The following is an 18828-nucleotide window of genomic DNA, read 5'->3' as shown; positions in this document are numbered from 1 at the left end:
CTTATACGGTACTATTCCTGAGTGGAATGGTCTGTGCCAAGTGAAGTGGTTTTGAGCACGACTCTGGACACAGGCAAACCTGCAGCAGCTTGTTCCTCCTGATATCCGCTGTGGCAGTTTGCAGATTAAAGAAAAGGAGATTCATTGTACAGACCTAGTTGTAACTATTACTAAACACTCATTTTAATTAACCCTGTAATATATAGATCTTACCTCACAACAAGATGATGTAGCCATGTCTTACACTATTGTATACTATTGTTTTCCTTTAGGGCTGTGACTATACTGAAGAATGCTATACCAGTTTGTCCGTACTTATCAGTATTAATAATCGCATTATTCAACACAGATATAATGTCCAAATTATTGACTCATTTAGAGGTATTTTGGTGTCCCACAAACTGCCCACTCACGGCTGTTTATAGAAGCTCATTCTTATTTTATGGCTGATATGTCTCTAGCGCTGTTGGCTGTTCTCGCCGGGCAATTTTCAATGACAAATAGTTTCAGATACTAGCAAACCTCCTTCAAACCTCTTTCTTAGAGCTCTACTGTGTTCAGCCAGTATACATAATTAAATACAGGCAAACAGAATACACGTGTTGGTTATTGGTGTAAAAAACAATACAAAAATAGTATTGTCGGTGTCTACCTAAGCATAAGGAGCATGTTCTGCTGTTATTGGCTTGTTTATGTTAGTTCCTCTTGTGACATGGCAACATACAACCTGCAATTGAGCATTAAAATTCACGTTTTAAACTGACCATTATGAATAGATATTGGCCTTGCTCGTAGCACTGAAAAGCAGATGTCTCCCTGTATCTTATCCACTGCAGCCTTTATTCGTCCATGCCTCCTCCGCCTCAGGCTCTTTCTGCAGGTTAATCAACACAGAAGGCCTCTGTAGTTAATGCTTAATGTGCTTCCTCCATGCTGCGATATGGCTCCCTTCTCTCCCCATAGATCTGGACTCTAACGCCTTGGCCGTCGTCTTCCTTCCCTACCCACTGCCTTCCTTGGTTCCTTGCCTGGTTTCCTATCTGCTTTCCCCTGGCTCTCTGTCACTCCATCCTCTGCCTTACCTGCAGGGGAAACAGCCCATATGCTAAAACCAGCGTGTGCCTCTCCTTTCTCTGGAGATTGTTAGAATAGGACGGAGCGAGGCGAGGGAAAGGAAGTGCGGGGAAATAATAAGAGATAGGTGCGAATAAGATGCAATCTGTGGGGAAAGGGAGTGAGAGGCTATAATACATGTGACAAGACGCTCGTCTGGATTTGGAGACACTGAGGCGCCCGCTTTCGAGAAATGTTGTTTTCAAAATGAGGCCTGGTTGGCTTATTTGGTGTACCTTTCGCAGTTCCAACCTAGTTTGACTGCACTGTTGACAAATGAGAAATACATTGTAAATATAGACTGCCTTGGTTTGGAACTGATGTAGGCCTAGACCTATGAACCCAAGTCTGTCTGCACCTGATTATTGAATATAATGCTTCATAGTTTTAGTTGTCCAACCCCAAAATGTGCATGGAAATTCACATGAACAATCCGGAGACGCGGGAAGAAATGTGAGACATAGAAATAATTTAGTGCAGCAGTTTCGACCTCCACAGCTTGAAAAGGGAAGAAAATAGGTTGTGCACTTTTACATAGTTTCTTATAGTTGACTCTGTACTGATAGAGGCTGGGTTTAGACCTGGTTGTTGTTTCAGTAAGAACTGTCTTTGTATTGCCAAAAGTGCTGACTAGTTTATTCCTTGTCCTACCTCTTTTGTTCATCGCTAAAAATGTTCTTTAACATAACATCTGTTACATAATTTCTGTTAGGATTGTTATGAAAGACTTCGGAAACACCCGTTTGTAGACCGGAGCCAAAAAAACAGGGAAATAAACGTCGTTGTGTTATTGCTATGCTGCACCAGGCCTCATCCCGGTGCGCAGTGAAGTGGAGAGGATGTGAAATTTTAATCACCTCTCTCCCTCTCAGTGTCTGCGCTTGTAATTTTAGGAGCGCCCTTCATCAAAATCAAGAGCCGTACCATAGTTTTCGAGATGTTTTCTGGAGCAAAATACAAGCGCGCCGCCTGCATTGTTTACTACTGGGGAGTCGCAGTATTTTGTAAACAGCATCCAGACACTGTGTTGCATGTGCAGTGTTATAGAGGGGAACGGGTTTATTATTCTCACCTGTAGGGGGCACAAGCACATACTGTATGACTGTAAATGCATTCAGTATTGCATGATTTATATGGATACATCACAATGTGAGGTGGAGGATTATATTTTAAAGAGATTACCATTTAATCCCTCCTTTTATACGTACAGTTTCATACATCCCTTTTATAGATTGCCAAGGATTTTGTCCAATATTTAATTTATATTTTAATCTATCTGACCAAAGTAAAACATTTAGTGGTGGAAAGTAATAACGTGAAAGTATTTCGTTTCTATGCTGAAGTGCAAACAATGGGCAAGTAAATGTAGATTGTCATTGGGTACTAGTACAAATAAATACAAATGCTTTTAGTTTTTTCATTACTTGCTTAGAACTTGTTTGATTGTCAGGAAAACCAGCCAATCTTTACAAATTATCCAATACACTACTAAAATGTTCTGTCCACTGTGCCACACCGCACCGATTTTAAACGACCTCAGTGTTAGCCAGTCCAGGTCTCCAGAGGAAACATTTGATCCAATAACAACAATAGAATGGTTCCAGGGACGACTCTAAAAGCGTTCACATGCCGTTGTATCGACTTCTGCCGTTGTGTGACTCTCTTTTTATTTTTAGACAAACAAGTGCATTGATCTGAGCAGAAAATGTCACGGTAAAGCCTGCAAATATCAGGACGCCTATTGTTGGGATAGGTGTCGAAGGCGGCCTCCATGAGCAGGGCGACCACGCGTGGACTACACCAAATCAGACGAGCGACACAGTCTCTTGCATCACGAAACAAAAACACTAAATGATCAAATCTAGCGCCTCTGCTGGAATATCTATACATAAATGTGTTGTTTGCCAGGTAATTTGTAACAGGATTGAGAACAGAAGGTGATGAACTCACAGCTCACAGCATTTTGATAAAGTGTTGAGGGATTTCATTTGGGAACTTGTGTTTGGTTGTACCAGACGGTCAAAGACAAACTATTTAATCCAAAACCAGACAAAGACAAATGAGTGGAGTTTGATTAATAGTGTACCAAAGTGAAGAAACTCTGAAGAGGAGGGGTTTGAGGTGGCTGATGGTGCTGCAGTAGTAGTAGTGGTCACAGTACGGATGTATAAAAGACGAGAGGCGATTGCTTGAGGGGTGGGTCGCTGTGTGATACCAGTATTAACTTCATTTTCTGTGTATCGTCTTCCACAGTCAGGCCATGTGAAGCTGTCCAAACCGGTGGCTCTGTGGACCGTGCAGGACGTGTGCAAATGGCTGAAGAAACACTGTCCCAATCAACACCAGATCTACAGCGACTCCTTCAAACAACACGACATCACAGGTACTCCTCGACAACTGTGTTTTCCAGAATTAGCAGGCTACTGTACGGGTCACCAGGCAATTTTCATTTGGTACGTTGCGCTTTTTGATCCTAAACGTTACTGCCTTTGTGCGCTAAACTTTGGGGGTCGCAGTACTCAATATTTCTGCCATGTCTCGCCCCATGCCCCTGTCACTATTCTCTGTTGCCCCTGACAACCGCCTCCATGTCAGTCACTTCCTAATGAGGCTCCACAACGTCACTCTCCGCCACAGACTCACAGGCTAATTACCCGGCTCTCTGGCTCCTGCTCCATGTCCGTGATTATTGTTAATATGTTTATGGACGGCTGTGGAGAGATGACTCAAAGAGCACTGCGGTGTAAACATGCAGCTGCTTTTAGGCTTGACTGACTAACTACTAATGCAAAATAAAAAAAATATATATCTGTTATAAATATTATTATTATTATTATTAGTGACGACAAACTCTATGGTTGTTCCCAGACCCAAAAGTAACTCAATGAAAAGAACTGTTCTGTACAGAGGAGCAAACGCCTGGAACTCGTTTCCTTTTAACATCAGAAATACTAAGAGTAAACCACACTTTAAGCTGAAGGTAAAAAGTCAATTAGCTCAGTACATGTGAGCATAGTCACTGTGTGTTATATGTGTCCTATAAGGTTGTATGATTATATGAAATGTGTAACATTCATGTATTCTATTTTAATTGTTTTGTAATTTTATATTGTGTCAGGACCCCAGGAAGACTAGCAACCACTTTTGGGCGCTAATGGGGATCCTAATAAAGAATAAAGAATAAATAAGCCATTTATTTAGGTTGTAATCAGATCACAGGTTTGATGGTGGAGTGCAACAGTAAAAGAAGGAGTAATAGTAATGTACTTTAATTTAAAGCACATGTGACAAACACATGCGGCTTGCGAGATTCTTCTGTGTGGCCCGCGACTTTTAGAGCACATATTCCCGAGTATGTCAAAAATAAAGTACGTCTCTAGCCCATTCCTGTGCGGAGTTATGAGCCAAAGTCCTCACTCCAGCCACTAGGGGGCAGCTTAAATTTGAAAGTGAAGGAATTTCACACATGTATCCAGTAGAGGGCACTGACATAATAAGAATCAGGATATAAACAGCACATTATAGCCAAGTGGTTAAATGGTCAGTCTGCCCCAGGGTGGCCGTGGCTAAAATAGTGGCTTACCACCACAAGTATGGAGTGAATGAATAATGACTACAGTGTAGCAGAAACTTGTGGCACAGGCTTGTAAAGTACAATACAAGTGTAAGCCGTTATTATTTATTAGCCTGTAGGGCTTTTATTTTAAAATCACAGCTCAATATTAATCATTTATTGTAAATGTTTTGTCAATAGTATTTTCCTGACCCACCGTGGGAGCTGAATTTTGGCCCACCAGCCGAAATCAGTTCGACACACCTGATTTAAAGCGAGACACTGCAGGGAAAAATAGAGATATGCCTTGGAAACTTCTGCTGTATGACGATTAGAAATTACATTAAAGACAGACACAAACAGTACATACAAAATAAAGCGCAATCAAAGCTAGATAGTCTGTACGATTGCAAAGTGAGGAGCGTGAGAGGGAAATTACTAAACAATCAAGTCCCTCCTGTTTCCCTTCTGATTGCACCAGAAAGCCACTCCTGGTTTGAAAAATGAGGAAAGTGGGACCACATTTTCAAAAGTAAACAATTAGGCTCCTCCCTTTCGACCCTGATTGGATCTGACTGGCCTGTTCACAGGAAAGCTCGCCTCAATGGTCAAAGTGATAGCCCGGAGATTCTTATTATTTGTTGAAATCCACAAAGGAAGGGACTTTGGAAAAACATGTAGCTTTTCAATATCACTTACATCCCATTTCAGACCCAGGTAATTACATTTTACACAATCTATTTGGATTTGTAAAACATTTAAATTTGCAGACTATCACTTTAAAGCTGTCTATTTCCATGTTTACAGCGCTGTGCTGCGTTACAGAATGAGGTTCCACAGCTCCTATGTACAGTACTTGACAACACTAATGCATTTGTTTCTTCTAAATGACGCTTTCTCTTGTTAGTCTTTGGGTGATTAAACCTTCATTACCCATGTTTCTAATGGACCATTAACATAACGACCCCTGTTTGTATTAGGCAGTAATTATTGCAGCTGGATCACAGGGAACCAAGGGGTTAACCAAATATCCATTCTCGCTCGTACACCAACACGCAGTGATGTTTTCCAATTGGTATAATCATGGTAATGTTATGCACGCGTAATTCAGTTTGTATTCCCATCTAGCATTAATTAACAGAGACCAATTAAAACAGGCCGAGCCACACCAATTTGGTGCTCGAGGCAATTTGCATCCCAATCAATCTCGCAAATATCACGCCAGTATTTTTGTCTTTTATTTTTTCCGATTCCTATTAACCGTGGGGATATTGTGGGGGAACAATCATGCGTAGACAAACAAACAGTGCGGATGAATACATTTCAAAGTGCGAGCAGCGGTGCATCTCCGAGCATCTATTTGCAGAGTGTTTTTCCGAGGCTGCGGTCGTGACCCGGGAGTCGGACGGATGTGCGCCTGCATCAGCTCTGCTTCTGATGCTGTGCAGATTTTAATATTGGTTTGCAAATATCTGCCCTCCTCTGAGTGCTTGTGCTGTTCGCTGGAATTGGCAACATGGGACGATGGTGCCAGGGTCTTTACTGTATGCTGTCTCTCAGTAACAGGTTGCGAGTTCTCTCTGCCAGCTACGGAGTGACTGAGCCACTGTCACAGGAGTTCAAACATAAAGTTTAAACTAACATATTCAACTCAACAAGCTCTAGCCTCCAACTTCTGCATTATTATCTGTATTTTTTAGCTTTTAACAATGATATAGCATTCCTTAAAGGGGCTAGATGCAAGTTGGCCATTTTATACTCACTACTGCCACCTCAGGTCATACATGTAACTCCAGCTTCTATATTAAGCTCGTGCATGACGGCAATTCGGACCCGAATTAACACCTCTTTGAGTGACAGTGCAGGATTTTAGAGGCAGTTATGGTGAACAGGTCTGAGCTCATTCTACACATTAGGACATTGCTGGAACATGTAGGGGGAGGAAAATACATCATTTTGACATTTTTAAACCCTGTATAGTCCCTTAATATTACTGGAATAGTATTTCATTTCATACAGTTTGAATAATCCTATTTACTTCCTCAGCTGCGTAAAGTATGTCATTTTGGACTTCATGCTTTTTATGACATAATAGTTAGATACTGGAACTGCCTTAACATTTTCAAAGTCCATGAACCATCACTAGACCTATTTCTATGCAGTTCTGTACACTGTGTTCCTTAGGACAGTGGTTCCCAAAGTGGGGGTTGGGACCAATGGCCACTGGCTGCTCTGCTTCATGACGACGACACTAGGGGCTGCTATTGCTCCACCACTGCTGTAGTGCCTCCATATAGCCACTGGTCTCCCATTGGAATGCATTGCACTTTAGACCCGTTAAAAACAACTCTAAAGCCTGGTTTCTAATTTTCTTAAACTTTCTACAGCTAGATAATCCTCCTGTGATATTGCTAGGTTAGTAAAGAAACCAGGCTGGTTTTCGTAAGAATTTTTTTAGAAGGCAAGGCAAGTTTATTTGTAGAGCACAATTCATACACAAGGCAATTCAAAGTGCTTCACAGTTGAAAACAAATAGAATCAATAAAAACATCAACATAAAATTAATCAATTACAGTAAAAGGCGAGAGTGCAGATAAAATACTTTCAGTCATATGCATTGGTAAAAAGAACTGTTTTCAGCCTGGATTTGAACATTGTCAGAGTTGAGGCCTGTCTCACATCCTCGTGAAGACTGTTCCAGATTTTAGCTGCATGAAACTGAAACGCAGCCTCACCGTGTTTATTATTGACTCAGGGAACCACCAGGAGGCCCCTCCCTGAAGTTCTCAGGGCCCGAGATGGTTCATACGGCTCTAACATGTCAGAGATGTACTTTGGAGCTAAACCATGAAAAGACTTGTACACGAGCAGAGCTGTTTTAAAGTCTATTCTCTGAGTGACAGGAAGCCAGTGCAGAGACCGGAGCACTGGACTAATATGGTCGTATTTCCTGGTTCTTGTCAGGACTCGAGCAGCAGCGTTCTGGATGTACTGTAGTTGTCTGATAGCTCGTTTAGAGAGGCCAGTGAGTAGGCCGTTACAGTAGTCTAACCTGCTGGAGACAAATGCATGGATAAGTCTCTCTAAGTCTGGTTTTGACACTATTCCTCTGATCTTAGCAATGTTTTTCAGATGGTAAAAAGCTGCTGATGTTATTGCTTTGATGTGGCTGTTTAAGTTCAGGTCTGAGTCCATGATTACTCCTAGATTTCTAACCTGATTTTTTGGTTTTAGAGAGAGAGACTCAAGGTGACTGACAACACTTTGTCTTTGTGCCTGTGGGCCAAAAACAATGATCTCAGTTTTGTCTGAGTTTAGTTGGAGAAAGTTGTTTTGCATCCACAAACTGATCTGTTGGATGCTGTGACAGAGTGTATCTACAGGCCCATGTTCACCAGCCGTCAGTGACACGTAGATTTGAGTGTCATCTGCATAGTTGTGGTACGACACATTGTTGCTGTTTATTAGCTGACCCAATGGAAGCATGTACAAGTTGAATAAGAGGGGTCCCAAGATTGACCCCTGGGGGACTCCACAGGTCATGGCAATTTTGTCTGAGACACAGTTGCCAATTTCAACAAAGTACGTCCTGTCCTCGAGATAGGACTTAAACCAGTTTAGAGCAGTACCAGAGATTCCCACCCAGTTTTCTAACCTGTGAAGTAAGATCCCGTGGTCCACTGTGTCAAAGGCAGCGCTCAGGTCCAGCAGAACTAAAACTGAGACCTTACCTGCGTTGGTGTTCATGCGGATATCATTTGTCACCTTGATCAGAGCTGTCTCAGTGCTGTGGTGGGGCCTAAAGCCTGACTGGAAAGTATCAAACACATTGTTAGACAGGAGAAAGTAAGTGAGCTGCTGATATACTACTTTCTCTAGGACTTTTCCTAAGAATGGCAGGTTTGATATGGGCCGGTAGTTGTTCATTACCTTGGCATCAAGGCTGCTCTTTTTTAGAAGAGGCTTAATGACTGCTGTTTTCAAGGCCTTTGGAAATGCTCCAGTCTGGAGTGAGATGTTAACTAACTGAGCAAGTTGTGGTAACAAGCTGGTCAGCACAGACTTCAGTGCTGACCAGCACTGAAGAAATAGAAATTTCTTCAGTCTCGTACTAATGAGGGCCAGACTGTTAGCATTGGAGCTGTGCAAACTACATGGCACGAACGGGCCGACTCTACAGTGAAGATCCCGCCCTTATGCCCTTTTTAAGAACATGCTTCATCAGAGCTGGGGAGGGGGAGTCTGTAAATCTGCCATGAATTCCCCCCTGAAAGTAGTTATTTTGTCAAATGTGGAGGAGTGAGTAATGAACGGTCTCTTAACAATATGTCAATGGTCGGGACCCCCGGGGGGTTGCGATACACTTTTACATTTTTAAACAAAGCCTTTAACCTGTAGATTTTTTATCCGAGTGTATTGTCTTGTATCTTGTACCAAATGTAACTTGTATGTTAAATCGTTGCCCCTTGGCCAGCAGATTCTTGAAAAAGATATTTTTCATTCTATCCTGGTTAAACAAAGGTCAAATAAAAAAGTAAAAATAAGTTTACAAAAAATATAATTTGATGCATTTTTGATTGAAAAGAGCATATTTTAGTGAAATTAAGCCAAATATCAAAATACAGTGTCCGAACTAACATCTTTAAAACAGATTTATAAATGCTTTGCATTTTACAGAAGGGGGATCCGAGTTGTTGGTTGAGCCATTAGGACACCATCGATTTGCTGACATGCCGTTAGCTAACAACAAAAAACGAGGCCATTTTTGTTTTCTGTGTCCGATTTTCTCTGCTGCCTGTAGAGGGCACTTCAGGTCGATCAAAATTTGTCAATTGTCTTTTCCACACATAGCGTTATTTTATGCGGTAAAACATCAATATTGTTTGTAAGCCAGGAGTACTGTATATGTATTTCTACTTAAAAATGTGGACAAATACTTTGGCAAATTATTTTCTAATGCTCACATTTTTGCTTTGTTCATATGAAGCAGCAGTAAATAAACTTAAAACACTGAGTTGGTTCCGGAGGTGCATGACTTTCCCATGTCTAGTCTTTCACAGAAGCGCATTACCTTTGAGGCACATGCAGATTTGTAATTTGCAGAGCAGTAATTAATGTGACTCTACACATTGCTTTATAATCACCTTGCCGCTGGCGTCATTAGCTACGATTCCCTCCATCTGCGTCACTCTGGCTCCAAATGGCCCATCAACACTTTGCGGTTCAAATTTCCCTTTTGGCTTCACCACTAAACAATGGGCGGCAATGGAGCACTTTACCAATGATATGAAGCTGTGTTATCATGTCCGATTTGTTTATTAAATCATTCAGAGGTAGATCATTGTTTTATACGCTGCTTTGAGAATTCTTCGAGTCAACAAAATGTGAAGGGAAGAATGACAACAAAAATCCAAATCTGAAATAAACCAATAACTGCAAGCCCCAAATGAAACTGAAATGAATTGTGAATTGTGAATTTTGTGAATCTTCCCATCGTTAAACCAGAAGCAAGTCCAAGTCTCTCCCCAAAGGCTTTTCTACATTCCTACATAAGCTCGAGTCGAATTTAATTACTGTCTTGGCCAAACAACTCGTATCCACCCAGACACACTGATACCGGCATTTTCTTTTTGTGCACCAAGTGATTGAGGTACGAGCACAAACACAGTCTGCAAACATTGATGTAAACAAAACGGAAATGCCTTTGTGTTAAAATATAATCTTGGCTGCTGTCTGACTCTACAAGCATCCCGCCAAAGTCTCAGAGTTATTCAAGCATCGTCAATGAATGTAGCCCTCTGCCGTTTCTAGGGCGGGACGACATGGCAAAAGAATTCATCATGATTTTGTTTTTCTCAAATTGATCGATTTCGATTTTCGCAATAAAATAATAAAATAGATACATGTAGCTGATTTAAGGACTTAGACCAGGGGTGTCCACACCTTTTTCACTGAGGGCCACGGACAGACAAATATACAAACAACTGGGTATATATCAGATATATAACTTCACCTTTATATTAAAGTTAGCAAATTCAATAAAATGTTAACTATGCTTTATAATTGAATATGCTTTAAGTAAAAAAAATAAAAAAAAGACTTAATCATAGCTTTCTATTAATGGATTTTCTTTAATTTTTATATATATTCAATTAAAGCAAAAAATATATACTTTTAGAAATGGCAGTGGGCCAATTAAAAGTGGGCTGCGGGCCGCAGTTGGCCCACAGGCCTCAGCTCAAACCAAAACAAACGCTTTCCTCCAGTATAATATAGACCCAAATATAATTTACACCCAAAATTCTCGTCCAAACTCCAAAACTAGGTTCTGTTTCTGCTGTAATCCTGACAATCATAAAGACCCATGATGATATACGTTTGGAGACCCCTGGGCTACAGAAATCATAACATTTATTCAATAAAAATAAAAAAAACATACCTATCTGGTGAATAAAAATGTATTGTTTCACATGTTTAAAGGAACAAGCCACAGTTTTCCCATACTGAGATATGTTCTTGCCTGAGCTTAGACGAGTTGATGCGTACCTGTCTGGTCTCTGCGTGCCCGTGGAAGAGCGCGGTAGCTTCCAACTTCACCCCCATTTGGAGCTATAGGAATATACTGGGAGAGGCCAAATGCTAGCAACATCTTTGGTCATTTTGCGTGACTAAGGGCACACACAAAGACCAGACAGGTACGCATCAACTCGTCTAAGCTCAGGTAAGAACATATTTCAATCTGTAAAAATGGTGGCCTGTTCCTTTAAGTGCAAATATACTGATAGAAAAATCTAATTTAATATTCCGGAAATACTGTTAGTTTGGAGAGTGGGTGCCCTTGTTTACCTTCACTCTATGGACTGTTACAGATGCATTTCCCAGCTGACTCCAGTCAGTTTAACAGTAAATTCAGCTTGATATTCAGAGCTTTTTGCTGTGTCTCTACCTGCTTTGTGTCACCTTTTTATCCTCCCCCCCCAGCTCATCAAAAATGCATCAGGTTCCTGGTCGGAGACCCCCCGGCTCGGATGCATCATGACAGGGCTGGGGTTGGACTCTGACAGAGGGGTAAACCATAAAGGCTCGAAAGAGAAAACAGAGAGGACTAATATACTATTAATTATTCAGAGGGAAGGTTATGACACAATACATCAGTGCATATTACTGGGGAACATTGTCATCCGTCACAGCTTTCACAATACGCAATGTGGGGAGATGAAGGATGGCGACAATCCTGAACGTGTGCATATTTGCAGACTTTAATATCTCAGTGGGACAGGTTTGTCAAAAGTTCCTTTTACCTGAAAAGGAGGGCCACACAGTGATGGTGACCTAGTTTGGCTCGTCAAATCTGTCAGGTCCCAATCGGTGCTCTGCTTTAATTGTCTCGAACGAGATTTTACTCTGAACCATGAACTCTTTTCATCAGGTTTGTCTTCTGTTAATGATTTCCCTTGAAACATATACAATAGGCCAGGAAGAAGGAGCGTCTGTTTGTTGGTGCGAGCGAGGGACAACGGATGGAGATGAGCTTGAGCCCCCGACCAAAACAAAAAAGAGCTTTGAACTGCCTTGAGAAATCTTACAAACGCAGAAGTTTGTTTGCCCAAAGCCAGAAGTAGTAATGACCCGGCCCGTTTTGTTCCAAGAGCCTCATTCCGATTCACCCCTTGTGCACTGGGAAGGTTTAAACTAAAGGGAATTGTGTTTAACTCATTCAGCACAAAGCTCTCCCCCTCACAAATGACGACAGAGTAGGGACTAATAACTAATTACACCTTAATATGCTTTAATGCATTTTTAATGGCGGCGGGGCGTTGTTATAAACCCCAGTGTGTGTCTGTTGGGGGCCGAGAAAATAATGTTCATTGGCAGCGAGAGTTAAAGAGAGGAGAGGAGATATTGATTTCTCTGGCAGAGGCTCCACAGCAGGAGCCATAGCGGGAGGCAGCAGCCGAATACTCCAGTCGCCTCACGTCAGACCGGAGCGCCAGGGCCTTCAGCGCGGATGCATTTCCCCCACTGTTGTTTTATGTCAAAGCAGGAAGGACACAGATGCCGCTCTGAATTATGATCTGCAATACAGAGTGGTTATTGATTTGCTGCTTCAGGAGGGGATGACTACATCGCACAGACAAGTGAGATGGAGTGGTGCCGGCAGCAGGAGCGGGGCCGGGCACTGGGATGCACACGGGGGAGGGAACTCTTCTTAAACAGCCAGATTAAGGGATTTTAGTGTCTCTTTTTCTTTGCCCAAGAGGGAACCTTTTTAGACTTCATTTTTACTGGCATCCAGAGGAAAGAAAGGGATAAACAAACCAGTCCGGGAATTGAACCCAGCTACGTAAACAACTGTGATTATGTCCTTAAGAAAGACAGTTCCCTTATGTAGAGTTTCACCCACAAACACAAAGCCTCTAGAGCAGGGGCAGGCAACGTCAGGCCCGGGGGCCAAATCCGGCCCTCCAGCACAGAACCTAACGCCCCCAATATGATTTTGAGAAATATTATTATGCAAATAAGGGATAAAATCATTGTTAAAGTACTCCAAAAAAAAGGCGAGAAATAGTGTCTTTATGGTGTATTTTTTAAAGGGACTATACAGAGTTTAAAAATGTTAAGATTATGTATTTTCCTCCCCCTACATGTTCCAGCAATGTTGAATGTAGAATGAGCCCAGACCTGTTCACCACAACTGCCTCTAAAATCCTGCACTGTCACTTAAAAAAGGTGTTAATTTGGGTCTGAAGTGCCGTCATGCACGATCTTAATATAGAAGCTGCACTTACACATAAGACCTGAGGTGGCAGTAGTGAGTATAAAATGCCGAACTTGCATCTAGCCCCTTTAAATGTCCTTGCAGAGCATCCCACTTGGTCATAATGTAAAAAAAAGTGATTCTCAGCTGGTGGGTCAGGACTCAAAAGTGGCTCACGCGCCTACATGGAACTTTTTTTTCAATATTTTCCATCTGAAACTACACAGAAACCCACTGGAGTCTGTTAATATTATTGGGTTGTTTTGATGTTTTAAAAGCAACTCTACGGACTGTTCAATAAAACATGAGTGGCAAATACAATATTTTATACGATATATTACAAATTATAGTTTTATTTGGGTCGCAGCTTGTCGTTAAGGTAATGGCAGGTCTCGGAGCCAGACCACTTCAGAACCACTGATGTAAAACATTAGCATTGGCAGAAAATGGTTCTTAACTCTAGGCTACAATAGTGAGATTCGGCCCTTGGTGTTTTGGTCATGTGACGCAAACTTTCCTCCCCCGCTCTAGTGTGTGAGAGCGTTGGTGCCTGAATAAGAGTGTGAATGGGTGAAGGGCTCCTTGATGGAAAAGTTGAGTTTGTCCAAAACGAAATCATCACTAAATTGATGGAAAAGTCCCAATTTCCAATCAGAAAAAGTCTGAAATGAAACCGAAATAAGCCAGTGGCGACTCGGTTTAAACTCAGGTGAACGGTCACAGAAAGGGCACGTTCTTCTACAGTATGTCGTTATTATTGCACTTCATTGTCTCTGATCCTGCTGTAAAGGTCAAGCTCCAGAAATAACATCACAGTCACAACAGCTGTCTGCAGCACTGTCGAAACTATGGGCTTTTTACCACAGGGACACAACTAGCTCACAAACATGTAAGGGCAGTTATCGAATCAAAATTTGAATGGTGGCAATCAGTAAATCACAAAGACCACTGTCATATCCTTTACAAATAACAGAATCGTATGTCTTGGTGCAACCACTGTGTAAAACCTGCAGACTGGTTCATTTCAGTCTCCTGTGCACGTTAAACTAAATCTTCATTTGAAACAGATTCTTGACTATATATATAAATAAAACTCTTCCTCACCCTGGACCGAGATGTCTGATGTATTTCCTGGGATCTTCTTTTGAGGGTCACTGCCCCGAGTGCCTTCACCCTCCAGGCTTTCTCCAGCTCTTCTCTGAGCCCCTGGTATTTCTCTAGTTTCTCGTGTTCCTTTTTCTTGATGTTGAAGTTGCTTGGTATTGCTATGTCGACCACAGCGGCTTTCTTCTGCTCTTTGTCCACCACCACAAAGCCCGGTTGGTTCGCCATTCATTACCAGTCATTCTCTTCCACCTTTGGAGGTGTTTCCCACTTTGACCTTGGGGTTTCCAGCTACTCTGCACAGACAATTTACTACCCTTTTATGTATCGGTTTGCATTAATAAATCTGAAACCTTTTTTTTATTTGGTATTTTTCAATTATATTGTGTGTGTAAGTACTGAATGAGTTTTAATTGAGCCGGGCTGAAAGGCACATTTCTGCTTATTTGAACAGACAATAAAGTTATATTCTCATTCATTTCATTTCATTTTATTTATTCCCAGTGTCTGCGTACATTGGTGTATGAATGAGAGTATGAATGGGTGAGTGGATCCTTACTGTAAAGCGCTTTGAGTGCCTAATGTAGGTGGAAAAGCGCTATATAAGTTGAGACCATTTACCATTTACCATTCATTTCATTCAAAGTGACATCTTATAATCATATCAATACCACCAAGCCAATACAGTATTCTATTCTATTCTATTCTATTCTATTCTATTCTATTCTATTCTATTCTATTCTATTCTATTCTATTCTATTCTATTCTATTCTATATTCTGTTCTGTTCTATTGTATTCTATTCTATTCTATATTGTATTCTATTGTATTGTATTGTATTGTATTCTACTCTATTCTATTCTATTCTAAATGAAAGGAAAATGTGTATAAAAAAAGAGTTTAGTTTCACAAATACTTTTGCTTAAACTATTTACGGCGTCCCTTTGCAGCAAATGTCTGCTTTTGCCCGGTCTACAGTGGGTCTGCGATTAGCATTAGCGGCTGCAGTCTCCTTTAGCCCCAGGGCAACAGCCTCCTCACTGCTGTGTCAGTCAGCTCTGTTTACCCTTTCAGACTTCAAACCATGCCTTCAGTGAATCCCAGTGAAAATCTGCTGCTCCTGCCTTCCAACTTTTGTTGTCATCAGCAAGTTCCCAAATCCCTCTGATCCTGTTTACATTCAGCGCGCGCGGCCTCGCCAACCCCAGCGCTCAACATTTATACAGCACTTGTTCCACTTGTATTGGACACAGTGTAAGGCAGGTTTAAGGAATGCGGTCACCAGATGCAGCTCGTGACATTCAGCCCCCAGAGGACGCACGTATAGCCTCACAGCTGTCACAGAGATTTAAGGGGAACACTTCAGGTAGAGTGCTGTTTTATGGGGAGATCTGGGCTGTGGTGTCGCCCAAACATTAGAATATAATATATGTCAAATGACAATTGACAGAAAAAAAGTAGGTCTTACAGATTTTTTATTTTTTTTCTGTAAGACTACTACTGCCATTTCAGTTTAACCCACAAGTAGGGCTGGGCGATTATGGAAAAAAAAAAAGTCATTATTATTTTCCCCATATTGATCGATCTCGATTTTCGATTAGATTTTTTTGTTTAATAGAAAAGAAAACAATAAGGCCACGACTTCATGGAGTGAATATTTACATAAAGAAATGAGTAAACCGCGCATTTATTAGAAAAAAAAACAGAAAAGAAAACGCTTGTTTCCCTGGGATTGACCTCACAGGCGCTGCAGCATTGCGCCGTCCATATTTTTTTCCAGAATGCGACAGGACTGGCCAATTCTCCTCGATTAAAACGCACCACACGATAATCTTGATCGACCTTTATTAAAATCACGATTCGATTAAAATTCGATTAATTGCCCAGCCTTACCCACAAGGCACTTAAAGGCGCTATACCTGATTTTTGTTTCCTATAGCAGTTCTGGAAAAGTGATGCTGAAATGTGACTTGGGATGTTAGAAAGTTAGAAATGAGTCTGGACCATAAACAAACATTTTAATTTTTCTGGCTTCCTCTTTCTTTGTTTGTAATAAAAACAAAATCAGGTTTAACATTTTACATTAAATTGTATTTTTGCGTTTAAAGTTTATTATTGACAATATCATCAAGTTCACAAAAGCACCTATTTTATTTAATCTCTTAACTGAACAGAGTTTCTCAAGTATGGCAATAAGCAAATAAAAGCTTCTTAAAAAAAATGTAGTCAATATAGTGACAAAAAGATGAACACGCTACAAAAAAAAGCCAAAAGAGCAAAAAAAAGTAAAAACATGACAAAAAAAAGAAATGAAAAAGGGACAAAAGACAGAAATATGACGAAAAAGCCACAAAAAAGAGATGAAAACGTGTGCTCGGTCAAGGCGAGGGTTAAGAGGTTAACTTTCATATTGAGTATTATATCACATCCTCTTCCACATGTTAATATAACAATTCTTCATTTACTTATATGTAATCAGAATCAGAATCGCTTTTATCGCCATTGTTAGTGAACAGGTTCACAAACTAGGAATCGTCTTCGGTTCAATTGTGCAACATGAAACAACATGAAATATTGGTTGGTAGATGAATAATAAACTAAAGGAGTTAAATAAAACATGATCATCAACAACAACAATTTGACACAGTCCTGACTGTAAAGCAGAGTGGGCGCTAACTGCTGTGCCACTCGATATATATCATTCCTTATATAAACCCATCACCCTTAATAAGCACCTGAGGAAAGTACATCCTGGTTTGTGACCCACAGCTGCCAAAACATGCCAGGAGCTGAGAGGGCAGTGGGCAGGCGACTCGAGGGAGGAGGGTTAATTTGGTCCCTTTGTAAAGCTGTCTGCCTCTAAAGTTTCCCTCCACGCACCGTCGTAATTAGCATAGCATTTTAGCGCCGCATGGAAAATGACACCGCTCACTAAAAGCACAATTGCATATAGATTTCTGCTGGATATGTAATCATGCCGGGTTTTCGTACTGGGCCGTGTGTGTCCGGATGCACTTGAGAGCACCATTCATCAAAGCCAGGCGCCGCTGTGCCCGGCTACAGCTCCGATTTATCAGCTCTGGGCCGACACTGCAAAGCGCACACACCTCATTAATCTGACGCCTAAATGCCCCTGTGTTTTCGGCAATATTAGAGACACGGGAGACGCGCTTTAAGATCGTTTTGTACAGTAGGAATAAAGCGAGACTTTAGTATTGGGATTCTGTCGACAGCCACGTTGTCAGTTCAACTCAAGAACTTTTGGGTACGAACGTGTAAGACTAGAAAAGACTGGAAAAGCTCATTTCTATTTCTCTGGCCATTCAAAGTATCAAATAAGCTATGTTTTAACAGGCATGGTTTGGATTTTTATAAGATCTGGCACTTTGCTGACGGCAACAGGCCGCAATGTCCATAATGTTGCGAAAGGAGCAAGCAGCCAGCAGGAGGTATTTGTAATGATTTTAGATTACAGAAGGGAAATACCCACACCATTAATCCTTAGCTGCGAGTCTTGCTAGCAGCATGGTAGCACAGTGGTTGGCGATCGTGCTTCACAGTTAGGAGGTCCGGGTTTGATTCCCACCTGGAGCCTTTCTGTGTGGAGTTTGCATGTTCTCCCCGTGCCGGTTTCCCCTACCACTAAAAACATGTACTATAGGCCAGGATGGTCAGAGGGACCACCACCATACATACCATGTGCAGTCCCGACAGCGTTTCTGTCAGTCTCCCCCAGGGGAAACTGAACAACACTGAGTGTGGAGTGTATAATAGTCTCATGTAAAAGCGCTTTGTGACTATGTCTGTGAAAGACACTATATAAAAGCTCTTCTTCGGATACCTCTTTGTTTCCTGTAGCGCCTCTTGTGACGGGTCCACTATGCTGCAGCTGTGGGGGGCTCTTAGTTTCTCTTCAGTGTTTCAGACATTTTCTGCAAGGATGCATGGTGTGCTGGATTTCCTTTCTGCTACTGTTTGGCTTTAGCCTTCATCCTACACACCCGTCTTTACTGATGTGCAAAGTCCTCTGCTTTTCACTACAATAAAGAGATGAAAAAAATAATGGAATAATGATATTAATCTGTCCTTTGAGACTATGACTTTGAGAATGTGATTGTTGGATGGAATTAAACACAAATGTAATGTTGGTCCTAGAGGATGTTTTAGCTGGCTTCTTTCTATAAAAAGAAAAAACACTTAAATTAGGGAGTAGTCAGATTAACAGAGTGCAGACTGCTGTGTGTCAGTAGACCACCACCACCACCTAGTTTGTGGTGGTCAGAGGAGTTGATGCTGCAGAT

General features: G+C 41.4%; 1 protein-coding gene across 2 annotated transcripts in view; it reads left to right on the top strand.

Annotated features, from left to right (window-relative positions):
• Positions 1-18828, top strand: part of samd12 (sterile alpha motif domain containing 12) — a 147012-nt gene that overhangs the window by 55272 nt on the left and 72912 nt on the right. For both annotated transcript variants that reach the window (XM_079571071.1, XM_079571070.1), the window contains exon 3: positions 3367-3496. In XM_079571071.1, the coding sequence (XP_079427197.1) occupies positions 3367-3496 (130 nt within the window). The remainder of the gene's footprint in view (positions 1-3366; positions 3497-18828) is intronic.

Source organism: Gobius niger, assembly GCF_951799975.1.
Source record: "Gobius niger genome assembly, chromosome: 14".
Classification (NCBI taxonomy): Eukaryota; Metazoa; Chordata; class Actinopteri; order Gobiiformes; family Gobiidae; genus Gobius; species Gobius niger.
The sequence above is the reverse complement of the archived record's forward strand: the minus strand, read 5'-3'. Positions and strand labels throughout refer to the sequence as shown.